The sequence below is a fragment of the Notolepis coatsorum genome (assembly GCF_963971535.1).
Source record: "Notolepis coatsorum genome assembly, chromosome: 19".
NCBI lineage: Eukaryota > Metazoa > Chordata > Actinopteri > Aulopiformes > Paralepididae > Notolepis > Notolepis coatsorum.
In genome coordinates this window covers 84,139,541-84,162,504 of record NC_140183.1, presented here as the reverse complement: position 1 = coordinate 84,162,504, position 22,964 = coordinate 84,139,541, and the positions used below count along the sequence as shown (strand labels likewise).

General features: G+C 44.4%; 1 protein-coding gene across 1 annotated transcript; it reads left to right on the top strand.

Moving 5' to 3' along the window:
• Window positions 1-261: 261 nt before the first annotated feature.
• On the top strand, window positions 262-22,692 carry ttyh1 (tweety family member 1; the record flags this gene model as incomplete). The annotated part of the gene is made up of 14 exons (XM_084335831.1): window positions 262-396; window positions 3,240-3,469; window positions 7,399-7,510; window positions 9,954-10,294; window positions 11,228-11,323; window positions 11,482-11,554; window positions 14,232-14,307; window positions 14,711-14,766; window positions 15,348-15,440; window positions 16,158-16,250; window positions 16,613-16,752; window positions 18,922-19,089; window positions 20,703-20,781; window positions 21,732-22,692. 14 exons carry the CDS (start codon window positions 262-264, stop codon window positions 21,813-21,815), a joined length of 1,776 nt encoding a protein of 591 aa, XP_084191957.1. The 3' UTR covers window positions 21,816-22,692.
• Between the last annotated feature and the right edge of the window lie 272 nt (window positions 22,693-22,964).

Here is a 22,964-nt window from a genome sequence, read left to right as displayed (position 1 = left end):
TCAACCTTTGCTTTATTCATGTGGACAGTGATTGTAAATGGTCCTCGTGGTGCTGGTGTGGACGGGATGGAGGTCAGAGTGACTGGGAGGCAGTAACCCTCCCTGTCCTCGGCTCTGCCAGGGGCTGGGGAAGACCTTCACTGTTCCTCCCCTCTCTCCTCCTCTCCTTCCCGACTTCCCCTCCCGCTGGCCGCTTGTTCTGACTCCTCTCTCCTCCCTCCCTCCTCGCAGGGTGGAGGAGGGGGTGTTTGGCAGTAGAGTATGGCTGCCATGACGACGGTGCCCAGCTACAGCCCTTCGCTGTGGGTGAGGGTGTGCCATGCTCTCCCTCGGCTGGACCTTACCATGCAGATGAGAGACAACATCTTCGTGCCCGACAGCTGGGAGTACCAGCAGGTAACGGACGCCTGCGACAACCAATCACGGAACCAGGAGGTCGCCGTCACGAGCTGTACCCTACACATTCACTGGCCAAGCTAGAGCTTCATGCCTCTTTATCTAACCGTTACAGACAAGTTGCATCACGGGCGGTAATTCAATATTCAGTGACATTGTGATGATTCTGTAATGCCATAGATGAGTGTGAAAGATTGTTGCATGTTGAATTTTGTGTCGGGTGCCATATTTCTGCAGCGTTCTGCAGGATTATCATGGTGCGAGTGCTACTGCTTTTAAAAGACTTACTCATGCAAGTTCATTGGCCTAATTGTTGGGCCCAGACTCCCTCAAGGAGCCCCGGTGTGCTCCTGAAGTCATCAGTAATGCTACACCACCTAATCACCATGACGATCCTTTAACATCAATCACCACCGTCATTAGCTATGATATAACATTATTTTGATGATGCAAATCTAAGATATGCCATGTGGTTTCACCCGAGTAGCCACATCACACATTCAACGCTTGAATCTTGAGACGTAATTGCAGATTCCCACATCGGTATTGTTTACACGTTAGAAAACAAAATTGTTTTTTTTTTGTTGCAAACGGCTGGGTTTCATCATTCCCCTCAAAAACAAACACACCCGGCAACCCGTGTCACACACACACAGTACATGTCTGTGGTAGAGAGAGAGAGAGACACACAAATTATCCTCCAGTAGAGAAAAACAAAAGGGATTGAAAAGCGCTCTGAGAGAATGGGAGAGGGAATGAGTAATGCGAGGAGGTAGCTGAACAGAAAACTGGGCAGAGAGAGAGAGAGGGGAATAGGAGAGGGAGGAAAGGGAAAGGGAATGTGAGTGAGAGAAAAAGAGAGAGAGTGGCAGTGAATGTATTTAAGTAGGTCACAGATTATTAATAGAGATTCAGTGGCGTGGATAGAAAGAAAGGGGGGAGGGGGGGAGAGTGCGTGGGGGGGAAAGAGCAGGGGAGGGAGAGAGTGGGATGGGGGGAGGCAGGCGAGGGAGAATGTGGGGAAACGGGGATGGGTGGGGTGGGGAGTGGGCTATAGAAAGAGAGGCAGTAGAGAGAGAGATAAGGTGGAGGAATAGAGAGTGACAGACTGGTCAGTTGGAGAAGGGATAATTCTATCGATGTGTGTCGTAGCTAAATGCATTTGAGTAAATGTTGAGTTACTGAGATCGACCGCAGTAGAATGCAGGGCTGATGTGGCTTAGTGACGTTGATGTTTACTACATGTGTGTAGTATACACTGTGCACTGCAGAGATTGATGGGTTAAAAGTAAACCGATTAAACCCCTAGAAATCCATATAGATGATCCAAGTGGAGAATGATCATATTAATACTGTTATATGTTGTAATATGTATGTATGTACTAAAATAACTCCTCCCTCTTCCAGCTCTGTGTGTGTGTGTGTGTGTGTGTGTGAATGAATGAATGAAAACTTTATTAACAGATTGCAGAATGGGTACAGTACAGTACAGCTCAATACATACAATTGTTAAGGGGATGCAGACCAGAGAAAGACTTTCGTCTTGTTTACATCAGGGTCCCCCATTTTCAATTCATCGTAAAATGCAGACCAGAGAAAGACTTTCGTCTTGTTTACATCAGGGTCCCCCATTTTCAATTCATCGTGTGTGTGTGTGTGTGTGTGTGTGTGTGTGTGTGTGTGTGTGTGTGAGTGTGTGTGTGTGTGTGTGTGTGTGTGTACATAGTACATACTTAGTGTATGTGTGTGTGCGTGCATACATGCTGTATATCTTGTGATATTGCCTCTTGTTTTAGCACATAGTTCATACACATTTCTAATCGTCATCTTCTTCGGCTAATAAGGGTGGGATGAGTGTGATGAGCTATGGCATTTAGCAGGATTACTTTGTATCTTACCCACTCATATTGTGCCTCCACATGTAAAATGGATTTAAAGTCCCAATCTGTGATCAAAACGTAATAGATATTGGTAGCCCCACCGCTTAAAAGAACACACCAAAGGGGCGCCTCAGTGGCGAACCACATAGCGCGCTCAGCCGCGACACGGCCGACCCGGGTTCGACTCCCGAACCCGTCGTTATTTGCCGAATGTCTTCCCCCCACTCTGTCTCCCATTCCTCCTCTGTCTCTCTCTACTGGACTGCCCAGTAGCAATAAAGCGATAAAACCCCAAAAAATTAATCGTTAAAAAAAAAAGATCACACCAACATTTGGGGTAATTAGCTTATCGTCTTCTCCAGAGAGAGACAAGAAGATAGATACCAGTTTCCTCTGTGCGTTCAGTAGAAAGCTATCTGGCTGCACGTTAGCCTAGCTTAGCACAATGAATGGAAGCGGACATGGCCGACATGACAACGCACAGAGAGGAAACTGGTATCTATCTTCTTGTCTCTCTCTGGAGAAGACGGTAAGATAATTTCCCAAAATGTTGGCGTGTTCCTTTAAATCAAAGAAATGGGATTGGAGACGTGTTTTAATTCTGTAGTTGGTCCCTTTTGACACGGGCACTAACTATACAACTGGTAAATGTGAGTTTTTAATTGTATTAGCTGTGTTTTGTGTCTGTAAATGGTTTGTAAACGCTAGAGCAGAATGTTTCGAATGTTCCAAATGCTTATTTTCCATCTATAAATCGTACTTTCCAAGAATATATGTGAATATACCCGACATGTATATGGTCAGAAATAATCTGGACTGTAGCCTTGAGGCCCTGCTTCACTAACTGCTTCTCTCTCTCTCTCTCTCTCTCTCTCTCTCTCTCTCTCTCTCTCTCTCTCTCTCTCTCTCTCTCTCTCTCTCTCTCTCTCTCTCTCTCTCTCTCTCTCTCTCTCTCTCTCTCAGACCCTATTGGTGTTGTCCAGCTTATCGGCCATCGCTCTCGTCCTCTCCCTCCTGGTGGTGCTCTCCTTCCTCATACATTACTGCTGCTGTCACCGCGGCGACAGGAGCGAGGGGTCGGAGGACGAGGAGGAAGATGAGGACGGCAGCGCTGGTCACGGATATGGCGGGCGGAAGGGGCGGGGCATCTGCTGTGTCACGTGGGTGTCGGTGGCGGCCGTCACACTATGCTGGTGAGGATGGAGGCGCGTCGCTGTAAACCGTGTTGCGTCACACTTACAGTATATATATACTGTACATACAGGGGTGAAAGAATTGCCAGGCTCACTGAAAACAACCTTCTTGGTGGATCGCTGTGTGGTTCAGTCATAACCACCTTTACATAAACACTGTGTGTATTTTAGTGATTCACATCATCATCACCCCTGGTATTATGATAGAACTGTGCGGTTTTGAGTCATCCAGCCCTTTACATGTCTGATTCAGTCACTGACTCAGTTGCTGTTTTTACAGCCATCTTCATTTTGGGACTGCATTCAATAGAATTATGCGAGTGTGGTTATATACCGGTATTTAGATGATTCAAATCAAATTAAATCAAATGTATTTGTAAAGCCTGCAATCATTGATTGATTGATTGATTGATTGAAAACTTTATTAACAGATTGCAGAATGGGTACAATACAGTGCGGCTCAATACACACAATTGTTAAGGGGATGCAGACCAGAGAAAGACTTTCGTCTTGTTTACATCAGGGTCCCCCGTTTTCAATTCATCAGGACATATATGACATACATGACATACAGATAGACAGTACTGCTACATCTATACATTTATGACATACCAGATTTGCAAATACAGTACTGTTTGTGATACAAAAAGAGTCCAGAAAAGAGAGTATATACATTTTATGTAAAAACTGTACATTGGAGGAGGTTGGGTAGGTGGGGTTCGGTTGGGTGGGTGGGGGGGGGCTGTACATTGGAGGTGGTTGGGGGGGGGGGGGGGTTGGGTAGGAGGGGTGGGGAACACTGTACAACTGTACAAGCAAAACTGTACATTGGAATATTGACAAAACCATACTTGGTCATTTACTGTACATGTCAGCCCAAGATCGTACATTTGTATAATAATTATTATTATTATTGTTGTTCTTATTGGCCTATATTATTATAGACAGTGAAAATACAAAGAACTGTCCATTACTACCTACGTTATTTAAATATCACGATTGGAAGCCGAGAGAAAGGTCAGACAATTGTGATTGGTTGTGGTCTGAATGAACGTAAGCCAATAGGCAGCTCGACTCAAGAGTTGTCATGGTTACACGTAGACACGTGTTTGCAAAATCTAATCAACACTTGAAAAAAAATGGTGGGGTCCATAGCTATATGTCTATCCATTCAGGGATCCTTGGGCAAATGTCTATTGAGGGGTCCACAATATGAAAAAAAAAATTGATGAAGTAAAGAAAGAAAAACTAAAATACTTTATATCATGTTGCTTGTAGCATTTTGGACAATTCAATCAATATTTGTGAACATGAACGATTCTCTCCCAAATGTTGATGCTAGAGAACTCCATGCTAATAACAAAAACACAGACTTCTATTATTTCACTGACTGGACTGTCATAGAATATTCATGTATTTTCATTCAAATTAGCTTGATTTTATTGTTTTGACTTTTGACCCATAAAATGTTCTTATCGTTGTCGAATCTCAAGAAGTCAGGGTAGCTCCATCTTCAAGTGTTTCTATCTATGGAGAGATTTATTTACGTTTACAAATCTAGACAGAACTGTAGTATTATTAGAACATGAACTGTTTTAGGGTGGGTTCCCCCTTTAAAGGCCCAATCCTTATTTGACACGTAAACAAAAGGTTAGCCCCATCTATGAAAAAACGAAATAAGGTACTGAATGAACCGAATAGACACTAGATAGTTGAACCTGAAATGTTCTGCGTTTTATATCTACAAAAGCTTTGATTATATGTGAGATATTTGTAAGCGCTGGAGACAACCTGTATTTTGGAAAAATAAATATATGGGTATACACAGTGCCTTTGAGAAGTATTGGCACCCTAGGTAAATGTGACAAAAAACGTTGATTGATTGATTGAAAATTTAATTAACAGATTGCAGAATGGGTACAGTACAGTACAGCTCAACACACACAATTGTTAAGGGGATGCAGACCAGAGAAAGACTTTTGTCTTGTTTACATCAGGGTCCCCCATTATCAATTCATAGTGACATATATGACATACAGATAGACAGTACTGCTACATCTAGACATTTATGACATACCACAAGTTCACAAGTTAATGTCTTCTTTAAACAAGTCAAGAAGAAACATCACCATAAATCAAGAACAAAAAACCCACCATGAAAATAAATGTAAAATAAATAAATGCAACACTCCCAGCCACGTGGAGGAGAGACACCTCAGAAGGCCCGTTCATCCGTTTAATCATGAATCCATTGATTCAGAAGAAAATTTTGAAAAGACAACCATATGTTTTATATATATATATATATGGTTCAATGGAATTGTATAACTTATTACATGGGTACAAATGTGGAACACAATAGTGTGTGTGTGTGCGCGCGCGTGCGTGTGTGTGTGGAGAGAGAGAGAGCTATTGAAATGTGACTGACACACACATGTCTGGCTGTAGTGGTCACATTGTGTTACTGACCACAGGCTCATGACAGGATTGGACGGAGGTGATATGGGGGCTGGTGTGTGTTTGTCTGTGTTTGCGGTTCCCTGTCGATGGCAACGATGACCTCAGCACACCCACTTGTAAACAGTCATTTGCCACTGGATCTGGTGACCATGCAGTCATGGAGTCGGGACATTAAAACGTCTCTACCCACACGCTGTAAGAGAACGCTGTTGGACATCCGTCCAACGCACTCTCACATCAAAGAGGAGCGCCGCCAGCAGAGGGGAGCAGAAGGGTCTTGACTGCAGCACGCAGCAGCCCGCCAGTGCTATTAACACATCAACACTGTGGATTATTGTATTCCCAGTCCATTCTCAATATAGGGTTGTTATTTTGCCTGCTTTGCCGTTTGGCACTGAGATACTCTGCTGATAAACCTATTGCTTTATCACAGAACATAATGTACGGGAGATCTATCGGGATGACGTCGCCATCATGGGTTGATGTGTGGCTTCTGTCTCCTCCCTGACGGCTTGCAAGTAACCCTCCCTGATGCTTGAACTATGACCTCTCTTTCTCTCTCTCTCTCTCTCTCTCTCTCTCTCTCTCTCTCTCTCTCTCTCTCTCTCTCTCTCTCTCTCTCTCTCTCTCTCTCTCTCTCTCTCTCACGGTCGATGAAAAAATAATGCCCTAGTTTACCTCTCGGAAATATTTATATGTGACAACAACACCCTTACACTTGGACAGTGGGGCTTTGGTCAAAAGTGGTAGATGGTGTACGTTGCATTTAAAATGCAGCCACGTTATACAATGAAACGTTTGGCAGCTTTTGCAATGTGATCCGATTGACCATGCACAGGCACACACACACACACACATATGCTCGTTCGTACACACACACACACACACACACACACACACACACATATGCTCGTTCGTACACTACACACACACACACACACACACACACACACACACACACACACACACACCTCCTTTCCCCGCTGCTCTATAATCTGGGTCACATACTTTGTGGGAGATTGGGCCATACCATTCCTCTCGGGTTTGAGGGGATTTGATGAACATCTGGCCCAGAGACCTAATCTGAATATTTGAATAACAGAAAGATGTGTAAATATGTTGTTATATTTGACGTCTCTTGCGCTGCTGGCCTACAGATGAACGCTAAGACTCTGCTGCTTTCCTTCCATCTCCTATTTGTCATGTCTTCCCCTTCCACTGCAGCTGGCTGCTTGATCGACTCATTTCCTGCAAAACACATATCACACCCTCGCCATTTCTGTCTTGTTGTGTCAAATTCATTTAATATGTACATACACACTGAATTAAACATGGATCTGCCTCTCTCTCTCTCTCTCTCTCTGTCTCCCCGTCTGTCTTTCTCTCCCTCTTTCTCTCTTTCTTTCTCACACCCTCCCACCCCGAATCCCCGCTTTCCTTTCCTTTTTCTTTCTTTTTTTCTTTTGCAGTGTTGCCATAGGCGTTGGTTTCTACGGCAACAGTGAGGCTAATGATGGGATGTATCAGTTGACCTCGTCTCTTCTCACAGCCAATTACACGCTAGCTTCTATCGATCTTCTGGTGAGTGCTGCTCTCTGCCAGCAAAATGTCACACACATGCAGAATATCCTGCCCGCCTGTGCACGCAGCACGTATCTTTGTGTGTTGTGTGTGCATGTGCACATGTACACGTGATTTGTTGAGACACTGCTTGTGTGTGTGTGTGTGTGTGCATGCGCCATGTCCATGTGTTTTGTTGGGAGACAGAGAAAGTGGGGTATAAACCTGTGTCAAGCGTGGTATCGATTTCCATGTGGACTCAGAGAGATGTTGGGTTTCTGTGTCACAGGGATGAATGCCCTCTTAACTCTCTGCTCCACATGGAAGATGGAGAGATTGGGGAATGATCAGTACTTGGATAGATACTGTACTCGAGATGGATGCAAAGCAACCAAAAGAAACCTTTACCTATTCATCAGATGTACACATTTACATTACAGGGTAGAGAAAACATTCTATTAGTACTGGGATTAGGTACAGGGTAGATCAATCATTCTATTGGGATTAGGTACAGGGTAGAGACATCAGAGACTAGGTAGAGAGAGAGGAGGTGCAACGGTTGAGCATGAGCTGGAGTTCTAAAGCGGTGCAGTTCTGAGAAGACAGAATTGGTCTTCATCTTCTTCTCTGGTGCCTGTTGATCATGTTACTAAAACCAGCTGATGACAACATGATTTGATAGACTCCCAACGTTCCTTCGCATCTTATGCATGTATCTGATACATGTATCTGATGCATGTATCTGACACCATGAAGTGGAAAAAATCGTATATCTCTACATTGATCTCTACCAAAAGTGTAATTGTATGACTATGTACATTGTGCACGTAAGAATTGATTAAAATTACATTTTCTCCAATTTCTTTTTAATTGCAGCAATATGCCTATGCTCAAAGTAATATTATTAATAATAATACTACTACTACTACTACTACTACTACTCAAATCAAATCAAATCAAATTTATTTATAGGGCCCGACAACACACGTTAATGTCCCCATGGGCCGTACAGGTCTTCTTTAAACAAGTCAAGAAGACAACATAACAATAAGTCAAGAACAGAACAAGAACACCATAGGGTCCAAACATTTTTTAGATGAATGCAAATAAATAAAAGAATGCAAGCACTCCCAGACATACCCCACGCGAAGGTAAGGAAAAACTCACTAAAACCTAACAATAGGGAAAAAAAGCTCCACAGGCAATGTGGAGGAGAGAAACCTTAGAAGGGCCGTTCAAGGGGGGATCTCCCTTCTTAGATGTCGGTGATAGTAGTGTTGCAGACGGACAGTTGGTAAGCATGCACTCATGTGTGTGGTGAAACACAGATGAGTGCATGCAATAGCAACTGTACATTTTGAAAAATTAAAGATAGAGCTAATAGCGATAGCAACTGAACATTTTGAAAGATTAAAGATAGAGTTGATAGCGGATCTATTTGAGGCACAGGGGCGGCGCAAGAGGGTCACGTCCTCCCCGTCTTAGTCACGGGACATTCAACACTCCGGTCGTTGCTCAGGGACAGCCGGAGACAGGGGGAAGGGGGGTGGCGCAGAGAGGGTCGCGAACTCCCCGACATCATCGCGGGACATCCGGCACTCCGGTCACCACTACGAGACCTCCGAAGACAGGGGGGCACGCAGAGGGGGTCGCAATCTACTACTACTACTACTACTACTACTACTACTACTACTACTACTACTACTACTACTACTACTACTACTACTACTACTAATAATAGTGTATACTTTTATTACACAGGGAGAACAAGCAAATTCCCCACAGAAAGGCCCCCTGCTGGGGTTTTTAACCCAGTACTTTCTTGCTGTGAGGCAACAGTGCTAACCACTGCACTAGCGTGCTGCCCAATTCAACATTAAAAATATATATACTTTTAAAGTAAAATCTTTGCTCAATTTCAGTGTGCCGGAACCAACCATACATGTTTGCTGTTACATTTGTATATATTTCGGTAAAATTTGTGTGCTTTATTTATACGTTTTTTGAAATATGGAATTTTAAAAAGCAGTATTTTATCTGATTAATTTATAAACTTAACTAATAGATTACCAAAATATTGAATCCCTACTAATGTTAAGTCCTGCCTGAACATCCCCTTCCATTCGGAAACACATGAAAACATGGAAACAAAAAGGTTGAGAACGCCATTTCTGGAGTTTTTGTTTTTTTTTTTTTTTTACTTTTTTTTTTAGCGTTTATCGCTTTTTCTGGTCAAGCATGACCGACAGAAACAGGTTGAAATGGGATGTAGAGCAGGGGAAGACATTCTGAGAAATGACGGCGGGTCTGGGAATCGAACTCGTGTCCCCCAGATCCGTGACGCAGCACGGTTTTCCCCGACGCAGAAATAGCGCCGAGATATGCGGTGAGCTACGGGAGCTCCCCTCTTGAGTTTTTTTTTTTAACTCTCCTGTCCTCCTCTTTCTTCTCCCTTCCTCCCCAGGTTTCAGACACAATCGCCGGGCTCCAACTCTCAGTCTCTGGCCCTCTGAGCACCATGGAGGAGCTGTTCACGGGCAGTAAACCCTTCCTGGTGTCCACGCGGAACTGTCGGCGGCTATCGGAGAACGTGGTCAACCTCCTGTCCTCCCTCTCCCTCGCTCACTCCAGTGCAGACGGTGGATTAGGGAACGACAGCAGCAGCAGCATCGGCACTCCCATAGCGGCCCTCACCCCGGCCCCCCCCTCCGTGGCCCCCACAGTCACGCCTGGCGGAGGGGTGATGCCCAGTCCCTTCTCCCCCAGCTGGGCGGCCAACACTCTGATGGTCAACGAGGACTACAGGTGAGACTGGACCGGCGTCCGCCTGGCTTCAGAACTGGAGTGTGAAATGCTGCACAGCGTGGCCCCGGATACAGATGAACAACATCGGCTGCTATGTTTAACAAGAACTCCCGGGCGGCTAGGTGGTGTAGTGGGCAAGGCGCTCGCCATCAACGCTGGAGACGCTGGGTTCGAGTCCAGCTCTCGGCGTTGCTATCAGCTTGGCTGGTCGTTCATACTAACACAATTGGCAGTGTTAGGGGTGGGAAAGCTGATGGGCTGGCTGCACATGCGTCGGAGGAAAGCATGTGACAGTCTCCGGCCTCCCGGACCAACAGTAGGGGGGAGTGCGCAACAACCAGGAAGGGGGTTGGGAATTGGCATAACGACTAACAGTGGGATGGGAGAAAAATCGGGAAAAAGGAGGGGGGAAAAAGATAATACATTTTTTTTTTTTTTTTAAACAAGAACTCCCAGCGGAGATCAAGTTTTCCTGGTCATTACAAATGAGGCGGCCAACGGGACTAGATCTCTGCTCTTATCAGAAGCTTCGTGAATTTCTAGGGGAAGATTAAATGGTGGACCCCCAGTCCTATGTCCTACCAGCAGCGCCGGCTGTCGGCCACAAAACGAATGTAAAGTCAATGGGGCCACACTCCAGTCTGTACAAGCCCTGAAATAAATGCAGTGTCAGTGAAAGCATTTATTTCAGGGCTTGTACAGACTGTAGCGTGGCCCCATCGACAACATCATCAGTAAGTAGGAAATAGGGCTAGGGGGGTCGGACCCTTAGATTAAGATGTTGGTTTAATGAGGATGTTGGTTATAATGTAATGGTCGTTTGTTTACATGGATGATTGTGTGTGTGTGTGTGTGTGTGTGTGTGTGTGTGTGTGTGTGTGTGTGTGTGTGTGTGTGTGTGTGTGTGTGTGTGTGTGTGTGTGTGTGTCACAGGTGGCTTTCATACGTATTGTTACTGCTGTTGGACCTCATAGTATGTCTGTTCATCCTGTTGGGACTGGCCAAGCAGGCTCGCTGGCTCCTAATCCTGTAAGTAAACACAACACACACACACACACACACACACACACACACACACACACACACACACACACACACACACACACACACACACACACACAAATAACACTGGACTGAACATCAGGACACCCTCTTGACTGATGCATGTGTATCGTTCTCCCCCGCAGGATGACGGTTCTGGCCTGGCTGGCCCTGTTCCTAAGCTGGGGCTCCTTGGGGCTGGAGACGGCCACGGTGGTGGTGAGTAGACCCAGACTCTTACCCAGAGGGAGAGGGGATGGCATGGGATTGGCGGGGGGGGGGGGGGGGGGGGGGCAGTATTGGAAGAGGAAGAAAGCTTCAGGGGGCCGCTGACCCTCCATGGCAGGCCAACGGGATGGCAGGAATCCCTCGCTGAGAAGACCCCCACTCCAGAACAGAGCACAAACTCTGTGTGTGTGTGTGTGTGTGTGTGTGTGTGTGTGTGTGTGTGTGTGTGTGTGTGTGTGTGTGTGTGTGTGTGTGTGTGTGTGTGTGTGTGTGTGTGTGTGTGTGTGTGTGTGTGTGTGTGTGTGTGTGTGTGTGTGTGTGTGTGTGTGTGTGTGTGTGTGTGTGTGTGTGTGTGTTTCGGTGCTCATTGTGGGACACTGTGAAAGGCCCTGCCTCCTAGGAGCACTGCAGTCGTGGCAGGGGACCAGAAAGGCAGAGAAAATGGGGCCAGAGATTAAAGATTCAATGTGCGCCGTGTGCGTGAGTGTGTTTGTGCATTAAAGCGCATGTTTGCGTGCAAGTGTGTCGCCAGCGTGTGGGTGGCTGGGCTTTCAGAAGAGAAGATGGGAGATGGAAGACGAACACACTGGTGCTTTCAACGAGAGGGAAGGAGAGAAAGAGAGAGACAGGGATGGAGAGAGAGAGAGAAGAGGAGTCCCAGCAAGAGAGGGGGAGCATCTTAGGCCCACTTTAATATGAGAGAGAGAGAGAGAGAGAGAGAGAGAGAGAGAGAGAGAGAGAGAGAGAGAGAGAGAGAGAGAGAGAATGAATGAATGAATGAATGAATGAATGACCTTTATTTATATAGCACCCTTCACAGCACGAATGCACAGGGTGCTTTACACTACAGCTTAATATAAAAAAACACAATAAAACAAAATCAGAAATAAATGACAACAACAACAGACAGCAATTAAAAACAGTGATACCAGATAGAAAAAGTAGAATAAAAGAATTTGGATAAAATCATGAGTCACTAATTAAGGACAATAATTAGTGAGGACAATAAAAAGTGCCCGTCTGAACAAATGTGTTTTTAGTTGTTCTTTTAAAAGATTTTTAAGAGGGGGCAGTTCGCAGGTCCAGGGGGAGAGCGTTCCAGAGCCTTGGTGCCGTCACCTCGAAGGCTCGATCACCCCTTGTTTTCAGCCTGGACCTGGGGACCACCAGGAGGTGCTGATCGGCAGATCTGAGTGAGCGGGTGTTGGTGTAGGGATGGATGAGTTCAGTGATGTAGATGGGGGCCTGACCGTGAAGTGCTCTGAAAGTGAAAGTGAGGACTTTGAAGTGAATTCTATAGTGTACCGGGAGCCAGTGCAGGGAAACCAGAATGGGAGTGATGTGACATGATTTTTTTGACCTTGTGAGTAGCCTGGCTGCAGCACTGCAGAGAGAGAGAGAGAGAGAGAGAGAGAGAGAGACCGGATGCTGTCGCTCTATCTCAGCTCTGGGCACAACTCAACCAGCGCTCTGTGTTCCACAGGCAACAATCTAGCCATTTGCCGTGGTACAGAACCAGCGCCGTTATCACAACACAGCCCAGCGCATTTGTCGGGAACAGAGATCTTTTTTTGTTGTCCCTGAATGAGGACTGTCCATTTTCAGTTTATGGCTTGTGAAGTTCTGGCAGGAGGACGCTGGGCAGGGTCATCATGTTGTCTGAAGAACGGACTGTGTTGGCTGGAGCTGAGGGTGGTGGTGGTGGTGGTGGTGGTGGTGGTGGTGGTGGTGGTGGGGGGGGTTTGTCTGGTTGAAGTGTTCCAGTGTCATGTGGAGCTGGCGGGAGATGTCCCAGGGCCCTGTGGGTCCACACAGAGCCGCTCTGTCTCTGGTCTCTAGGGAGACAAAGGGGCCAGCTGTGGGCCTGCCTGTCCTGGCCCGGCCCCCTTATCCCACACACACACCCCCTGACCCCCCCCCCCCCCCCGCCCGGCCGAGTCCCTCGCTCTCTGTGAGGCTCTCACTCCCTCTTCTGGTAGGGGGTCCACCTCACGCTGAGCATGTTTACGTGTGTGTGTGTGTATGCATGTATGTATGTGTGTATGTACTGTATGTGTGTGTGTGTGTGTGTGTGTGTGTACACTTTCTATATTGTGTATGCTCCCTTTGTGTACTCGCAGATAGATGACGCACACAGGTGTGATTTGGTGGAGGAGGTAAGTGAGAGGGATGCAGGAACGAGAGAGAGAGAGAGAGAGAGAGAGAGAGGGAGAGAGAGAGAGAGGGAGATAGAGAGCGAGGGAGGGAGAGGGAGAGAGAGGGGGAGATAGGGAGAGAGACAGAGAGAGAGATAAACAGATGGAGAGAAAGGGAGGGAGAGAGAGAGAGACAGAGAGCGAGAGAGAGAGAGAGAGTGAGAGAGAGGGAGAGAGAGAGATAAACAGGGAGAGAGAAGGAGAGAGAGGGAGGGAGGGGGAGATGATGAAGGAGAAACTGGTCAGATGCAGAATGTATCCATGGCAGCGTGTGACTCAGCCACAGATCAATAGCAGCCAGTATGCTTCAGACCACAGTCGGATATCTGAGGAGGTAAGTGTGTCAGTCGGTCAGTGTGTCTCGACTAACTTTCCCCATGTGATCACTCAACCCCCCGGTCATCTTTTTCCTTCCCTCCCTCTCTCCCTCTCTCCCTCCCTACTTCCCTTGCTCCTTCTTTCTGTGTTGCCAGGCTCTCAGTGACTTCTGCACAGATCCAAACTCATTTGTCCTCAACTCCACCCACTTCAACTCTGGCACCAGCTCAGGTACAGTGGTGATCCAACCTATACTGCGACAGTAACAATAATGCCTGAAACTATCTTGGAAATGTATGTAACTAGATTCTAGCTAAAGCGGAGGATGTCTTCGAACATCGATGGTCACAAACAAACGTGTGAGGTCTCCAGTGAAATCAGGGTTGGGTTTACACCGACTTTCTTAGATGAACATTATAACCAGTTCTGTCCTCTGCTTTAACAGAAGATAAACCACCACCCCTTTGAAATGCCCCACTAGCTGCTGTTTTCTGTTGCCCAGTTATCTACCTCCAACTCTGCCTGTATGTCAGCTGAGCTGAATGTAATGTATCTGTTTGTGTGCTACTGTACTGTTGGGCGTTCAGATGTATTGCTGATCTGTTTGTGTGCTACTGTTCTGTTGGGCGTTCAGATGTATTGGATTATTACCTGACCTGCAGCAGGCGTATGAACAGTCCGTTCCAACAGGTATTCATTTGATTTATATAGCGCTTTTCAATAACCCAAAGACGCTGAGGTAGTAACTGTCAATCATGCCCCTCGTATTCATTCATGAAATATGAAACTATTGACTATGTTGAAACTACTATCAACCCATTGCTAGCTAGATTAAAAGAACAGGCCAACATTTTGGGAAATTAGCTTATCGTCTTCTCCAGAGAGAGACAAGAAGACAGATACCAGTTTCCTCTCTGTGCGTTCAGTAGAAAGCTATCTGGCTGCATGTTAGCCTAGCTTAGGACAATGAATGAAAGCGGACATGACCGGTTAGCCTTCGGGAGAGGCGTTAGTTGGACAATGCCTAGGCTAACCAGTCATGTCCGCTTCCATTCATTGTGCTAAGCTAGGCTAACATGCAGCCAGATAGCTTTCTACTGAACGCACAGAGAGGAAACTGGTATCTGTCTTCTTGTCTCTCTCTGGAGAAGACGGTAAGCTAATTTCCTCAAATGTTGGCGTGTTCCTTTAACAGTTAGTATAACATAGTATAACAGCATTCTATCAGTATGCTCAATAAGTTCTGATCATATTGACCCCATTGGCTTCAGCTTCTGACCCAGTCACAGCGGGCGCTGTCCAACATCCACACGCACCTGTCCAGCCTGGACAGAAATGCTCTGCCACAGTTCCCCAGGGCGGAGGTATGTTAACCATGTGTCATGTACATGGCTCCTATTAGGGATGCCCCGATCACGTTTTTTGCCACCGATACCGATCACCGATCTTCTATGAGCCATATCGGCCGATACACTGCCGATACCGATCGTTTTTGGTTTTGTTACTTGTTACTCTTACTGTCATGCACATGTCCTAATATACTAACCTACACTGTAGCACTAACATTGTAACCAACATTGTTACTCAGCTGATAGAGTTGTGCCCTTCCTGATGACTTGTCGTACAGAACTTGTAAGTCGCTTTGGATAAAAGCGTCAGCTAAATGACTAAATGTAATGTAAATACCCATTGTTCAATTAATAAACTGTATGCCTCACTGTGTGGAAGAGATTGGGATCATTCTTTTGTGCAAGGCAACATCAGGCTTGACTTAAAACATTACTTTCCTAACTTAGTGAAACTAAATCTAACAAATTAACACATAGATATAAATGTACTGAATTGTTATTTCTTATTTTATTTTTTATTATATTATATTAAAAAATAATAATAATAAAAAAAAATTTATTATTATAAATTTTTTTTCCCGATACCCGATCCAGCTATTTTAGTCAATATCGGCCGATACCGATCGCTGGCCGATCAATCGGGGCATCCCTAGCTCCTATGGATGTAGTGTTTCATTACAACGGAGGGTTTCTGCTATTGGACGCTGACATGGAGAACTGTTGTCCTTGCAGAAGCCACTCAGAGAGGTCCAACAGATACTCAATGCCACAGAGGGTAACTTTCACCAACTGGTGGCGCTACTCAACTGTCGAGGTCTCAACAAGGTAATTTCTTTCAAATATATTTTATTTTCAACAAAGATTTAGACCAAAATAAAAAAACATGTTAATAGCGGACAGGAAATAATCGTGGTCCCAAGCTGTTCCCTATAGCAACGCATTTCCACTGAAAACATCTGTGATGTTTTCTTGTGAGTACTTCAATGTTTGTGGTTTTATATTTTTATTTAACTTTTTTGTGTGTGTTTGTATTTTTAATGTTTGGACCCCAGGAAGAGTAGTCTCACTTTGGTGTAGACTAATGGGGATCCACAATTAAACAAAAAAAAACAATGAATATGCTACCATATCTGTAGTTTCCTGTGTTGTTGTGGTCATTAATTCCTCTTTCTCTCTGTTTCTCTCAGGACTATATTGACTCCCTGAAAGGCCTCTGCTACGATGGCATGGAGGGTTTACTCTACCTCTCCCTCTACTCCTTCCTCTCCGCTCTGGCCTTCACCGCTATACTCTGCTCCCTACCTGGGGCCTGGAGGAGCTTCCCCAGGTAAGCATGTTTGTGTGAGAGAGACAGAGACTTTGTACTTTTAGAGTGAGAGTTAATAGAGGTTAATGTTTTTTTTTTATGTAGCCAAGAGTAAAGACCTTAACCCTATCAAAACAGCAGTCAAAGTGTATATTTTCATTTTTACCGATGTTTTATAAGATTTACCGAAAATACGAATTTATCGGAAAAATTCTAATTGTATCTATTTTATCGTAAAACCGCGAGGAAATGACTAAATCCAGATTTAACCGCGCCATTGGAAAGAGGAGCATTTTCCCTATCCATAGATGTATGATTTGGCCAAAATAAGGTCAAGTTCAAGGTCAAATATGAATTTATAATTAAAATGGATTATCATTTATTACTGTATCTACAAATCCTTCTGTTGAATCATCTTCCCTTTATTCATTTGCTTAGATTTTTTGCATACTTGATATTGATATGTTATTCACCGGCACAGATGCAAAAATAAATCATAATTTATATTCTCCTATTTTTCATTACAATTTACTCAAGCCTAGTAACAGAAACAATATTTCTGACACTGGAAATACATACCCCCAGGTCCCTAGATGTTCCTAGATACCAAGAACATGCAAATTGACCTTGTAGAAGTGGAGCAATCTTCCATTTAATTGGGCATGTACATTTAGGTGAAATGTCTGAAAATAGGGCTACAGCTTAACAGGTTAAATAGCATGTTAAATAACATGGGGTGTTAAAGGAGTTAGGTGGCAACAACGGATGGAGGGGCAAATACATTTTGGGAAAAAAAACAAGAGGCAAGAGATTTGATATATATATCTGCATTGCAGTGTCTTCTGGTTCTTACACTACTTTCAGACCAAAGAACCATCTGAATATCATGATCTGATCATGGTCTGAAAGTAGTGTAAGTGATATTCATAGTGAATATATCTGAATATCATGTATATATAGCGATATTCAGATGGTTCTTTGGTCTGAATATCATATATATAGCGATATTCAGATGGTTCTTTGGTCTGAATATCATATATATAGCGATATTCAGATGGTTCTTTGGTCTGAAAGTAGTATAAGAACTGGAAGACACTGCAACGCAGAATTTGTGGTTCACAAACAACAGAACAATTTAATCACCACTTATTTTGAATGAATGGGAATCACAAATTTGGACAAAATCATAATTTTAAGGTATTGTGTTTATATGTATTTTTTATATATATATAAGATATGAATTGATTTAAGGTGATTAGACCAAGATTGGTTATTTCCGTCCGTGTATCAGATGTTCCTGACTCTTATTAATTTACTGTAGCATTAGTGGTGCTGCTACATTTAGCTTTTGCTTGTTGTAAAAAAAGAGAACAAGGGAGCTGGAACATGCTATTACCGGTTTGTATACCATTACCAGGCCAAATATACATCTCCATATCACATGAAAAACATAAGGAATCGTGAGATAAGATTTTACAGTTTTTGTGTGTGTTTTGTTTGTATTTTGTGTGTGTGGTCTAATCTACAGTAAGCTATGGCTGTTGTTTGCTGTTGTCGTCATCATATGCAGCTGATCTGATTGGATCTCGTGTGTTGTTGTGTAGCATCCTACCTCCAGCATCTGACAAGAGATTTGTTCTGGAGAAAAGGGGGCTTTGGACTGTGTCACAGACAGACAGCAGGAAGGCAGACAAAGATTAAAGGATCAAGAAGGGGGATTTATTTATTTTTTTCTATCTGGGAGAATGTCGGTGTCAAATTAACAGTGAATCTACATTCACCGCGATGGAGCTGAATGCAGCAGCACCGCGAACCACTCGTGTCATCAGAATATTACTCTGTGTCAGGAAAACGTATTGGTACATATGAGAGGGGGGGGGGCTGGTACACTGCATATGTATGAATGAATGAATGAATGAATGAATTTATTCACACACACACATGATACATTTACATGTGATAACAATGTCGCAAATTGTGTGCCAGGTCTCCCAAGAAGCTATGTAACCATAACAGACAATGTCATTGTAAAGAAAGATGAAGTAAACAAGATATAAACAACAACAATAGGATTTGTCATGTCTTGTTTGCACACTGCCTCTTCTTCGCGTGGTGGTGTCCATCACTCAGCTCACTTTCCACCCCACCCCCCCCCCCCCCCCCTCCCCCTTCTCTCACCGCCGGCGACAGTGATTCGGAGGAGTACGAAGATTCGGACAGCGAGAGCGAGGACCCCTTCACCTCCCATCAGGCACGTAGACAGGCGGCCACGGGGTCTCAGCGAGGGGCCTTGCCCCCCTTCTATAATTACCCGGCGGCCGGCTGGACGCCCCCCTTTTCTAGCGCGCCGCCCCTCCCGTGAGTAACACAGATACACAGACACACAGACAGACAGACGAGAGTGGCCCGAGGTACAGAAGGACCGCAGATAGCCCGTAGATGCAGGTCTAAGATCAGCTTCGTATTTCTGTCTCCTTGCGGTTAACGCTTTTTGGAGACGCCCATCAGATCCTACATCTGTACCTAAGGATGCCTTCTACAGATACCCCATCAGATCAGGGATTTTACTTAGGTCCAGTATACAGTAATTCTGTAGGCATAAGCACTGCACACGCAGACTTCTGCTTACCCAGCAAGTATTTATATGCAGTGAATCAAGTACAATAGACACATAGTCATGAGATTCAGCTTGAAAACATAGATTCATACTCATAGCACATAATACTAGCGTCAGTGACAATCATGACAGATTTTGGACATAGCCTCACACCCACCCATACCAGTAAAGAAGATTAGGTGTAGTTGGGAGTGCAGGATAGGACTTTTGCCTTTTTATATAGAGTATGTAGGAATAGAAAACCACCAAGCACACGCAATGCAGACAGACACACAGACAGGTCAATGTGGACTGCAGTGTAGGCAGAGAAGCAGACACAACTCCAGAGGTCTGTCTGTCTGTGTGTCTGTCTATTGGTCTGTCGAGCCTTTTCAAGACAGACGATGTAGGCCCACTCGGTCGTTTCACAGATCTTTGGCTGTGTCTCAAATGGCATCCTATTTCTTATACAGTAGTAGACCACTACTATATGGGGAGAGGGTGTCATTGACGAGGCTGCGCTCGTTAAAACTCCGAAGATGTGAGGCTCAGGTTGACATACTGTAGGTAAACCCCCCCCCCCCCTACCCCCACCGTCATTCTCACCCATCATCCACACTGTGGCGTCCAAATCATAGTCTCATGTGATCAAGTCTCTCAAATTACTTTGATTTCTCTCTTTTACCATCTTTACCCTCTCTATGCGTCTCCCTTTCTCACATTGCCTGTCACTCCTGCTCTGTTGCTCTTATCTATCTCCCTTCGCTCGATCTCTTAAGAGTCACACTCACTACCTAATATATCCTATAGTCAATCATCTTTGACTACTCTCATCTCTAACAATAACAGAGTGGTGCAATGATACTGTCCCAAGCCTAATTGACTAGTCCAGAAATGAAACCCAACAAAATAAGAACACAGTCACCTCTTCGTAAATGCAACGGCTTTGGGTTGTAACTGTGGCATGCAGTTAACCAGGGCATTAACAGCTAACTTAAAACTGGTGAGTTGCAGTCCCAGGTTCTAAATGCTGTTCTAAAGAGTTTGTCTGTATACATCCCTCCCTGTGTGCATCTATCAGGAGTGAACTGTATTGACGGCTGGTGTTCAGAGCACTACCCAACAGCCACAGCCTCCAGGCCCAGTAATATGAATGCCACTAGTTATAATGAGCTCTGTATCTACCGCACCATTTCTCTAATCACTTCCTCCCTTTCTCTTTTTACCTCTCCTTTGCACCCTTCACCCCTCTGCCTCCTCCCTCCCTTCGTCCTCCTCCTCCGGCTTCCTCCCTCTGTCTTTCTCAACGTGTCTCACCCCGTTTCCCCGCTCTCATTCATCCTCCATTCCTCTCCCTCTTTCTGTCTCTATGCAGGACTCCAAACGTTTCCTCCAATGGCAACCCTGGCTATGAGAGCCTGCCCTTGACTGACAGGCAGTCCCCACCCCCCTCTGTGAGTTCCTCTGTATTTGTGACATCATCATAATCTGTGGCATTTATCATTACTATTAGTGTAAAAACGAAACAAAAAAAACACCAACTTTAATCGGTTCCGAAACGTGTCCACCCTCGCAAGACCCCGTCGGCTGGCCTCTTTTCACTACGATACTAACAAATTAACACAACGTCAATATCTCGGTTTTCTCACTATCTGGCCATTTTAGCAGAGTTTAAACAACAATAACAATAATAAAAAAGATGAGAAAATCCAAGATTAAAGAGCACCTCTGGAACTTTGAGAAGAGCATTTTACATAGTTCACCGTCCCGTGAGTTAAGACCTCCGCCTCTGGACCCACATACATGCACCCCTGCTGGCCTGGGATGGAGCCCTGCCAGGGCCTTCTCTCCTGTCTCCCAACTCCAAGACAGAATACGAAGGGGGAAGAGGACTGGCCCCTCTCAAGAAGCGCATCTTGCTGTTCACTGACCAAGATTCCTGTTGCTCCATCCAGGATGTTTCTTGCGTCTGTTTATACCAGTAACGTCCTGTTTATATTTTAGAAATGCTAGTGTGATGGGATACCAAACCAAACCATAAATCATATAGGCAAGCCCTTTTCCGTAATGCAGTGTCGGTTTTTAAGTTGGGGAAATGTTGTGCAACTGTTGGGGAGAGGCTTGTCATTTATTTTGAGAATGGATTGAAAGGAGTATTGTAGCGGTGATCAATAAGATGATCTTCTCAAATCTCTGAATTTCTTTAATCTATATCTAATGATATAACAACTATGAACGGTGGCTGGATAGTGAGCAACATGTGCGCTCTCTGCTGTTCTTGACGACTTGACCTTTGTGACATGGATAATAATTTAAATTTCTTGTCTTTGTTTCTCTTCTCTCTATGCCTGTGGATCATCAACATCTCTTCTGTCCAATGACATCTTGTTTTCTGAAAGTACAGTACTCTCCCAGCATGCTGACTGGTTACGGGGGTAATCAATCACACCCCAACCCCGCCCATTCAAGGAACCTGTATTCACGTTGATAATTTTTTCTGTTCGAAAATGTATAAAGGAAAAAAAAATAAAGTTTAATTTTCATATAAATGGACACTTTACTGAAAAGGAACTAATCTAAATCAAACTGAATGCTAGATGTGAATTCAAAGTGTGTAACGTCGGTACCATCGAGTACTATGATTTGAAAGCACTTGTGATGAAACGGGACTGAACGGACTGTTGGAAGTGGCTCACAGTAAGGCCAGAGATAAGTAGCATGGTTATGAGAAGATATGAATCATGGTCACTCAGAAGTTACCCTTACTGTCCTCTCGTACGTCTGTGTGAGCTGTTAGCAGTTGTGAGGCCAAAATGGTATTGACGTTACTACGTCATAGTTTTATATTCTTCAATGTATCAGTATCAACAATTTTTATTTTGAAGTTTTTATATATTGTTGTAGAAAAACACTTGGCACGTAGCAATGACGACACGTTTTCTTTTCTTTTTTCTGTGAATGCATATGCAGTTCCCTCACTTGGTATTCATTTTTTTTTTTTTTTTTTACTTTTTATAGGTGGCAATTCTGTATTTCCCTTGTATTACCTTCTGATATTATTCTGTACATTTCACCGTCTATAATATCTGAATAATCATGAACCATTGAGGGCTACAAAAGCCCCCTTTTTCACAGCCTGATTGGAGGACTACCAGGCAGTCTTGAGAGTGGAGAACTACAATTCCCACGCAGGTACATAGCAATATAACTCCTGCTACTGGTGCTACAGTAGCCCTACCGTAACTAGCAATAATAACTATGTATATCAGTGGGTTTGCGAGATCTCTATAGGATGTTATGTGTATATATGGTATGGTATGTCGAGATCTCACTGAACCCCCCTCTCCCTGCCAACTGACCTTGTTAACCCCTTGAATTGAGTTTGTATGGTATTATCAATGCTCCTTTTGAATGGCATCCTTTTACACTCAAAGAGTCTAATATAAATAAAAATAACTACAATAACCTTATGTTCAATGTCTTTTTCATGCTTACACGTGTGAATACACTGTACCCCCAAGAACACACATAACGTTAAGACTACAATGCAGATTTAAAACAAGATAGATTCAAAACAAGAGAATATTGTTTAATACAAATAATATACGTTTCATTATAAGTAACCTTTGAGTGTATG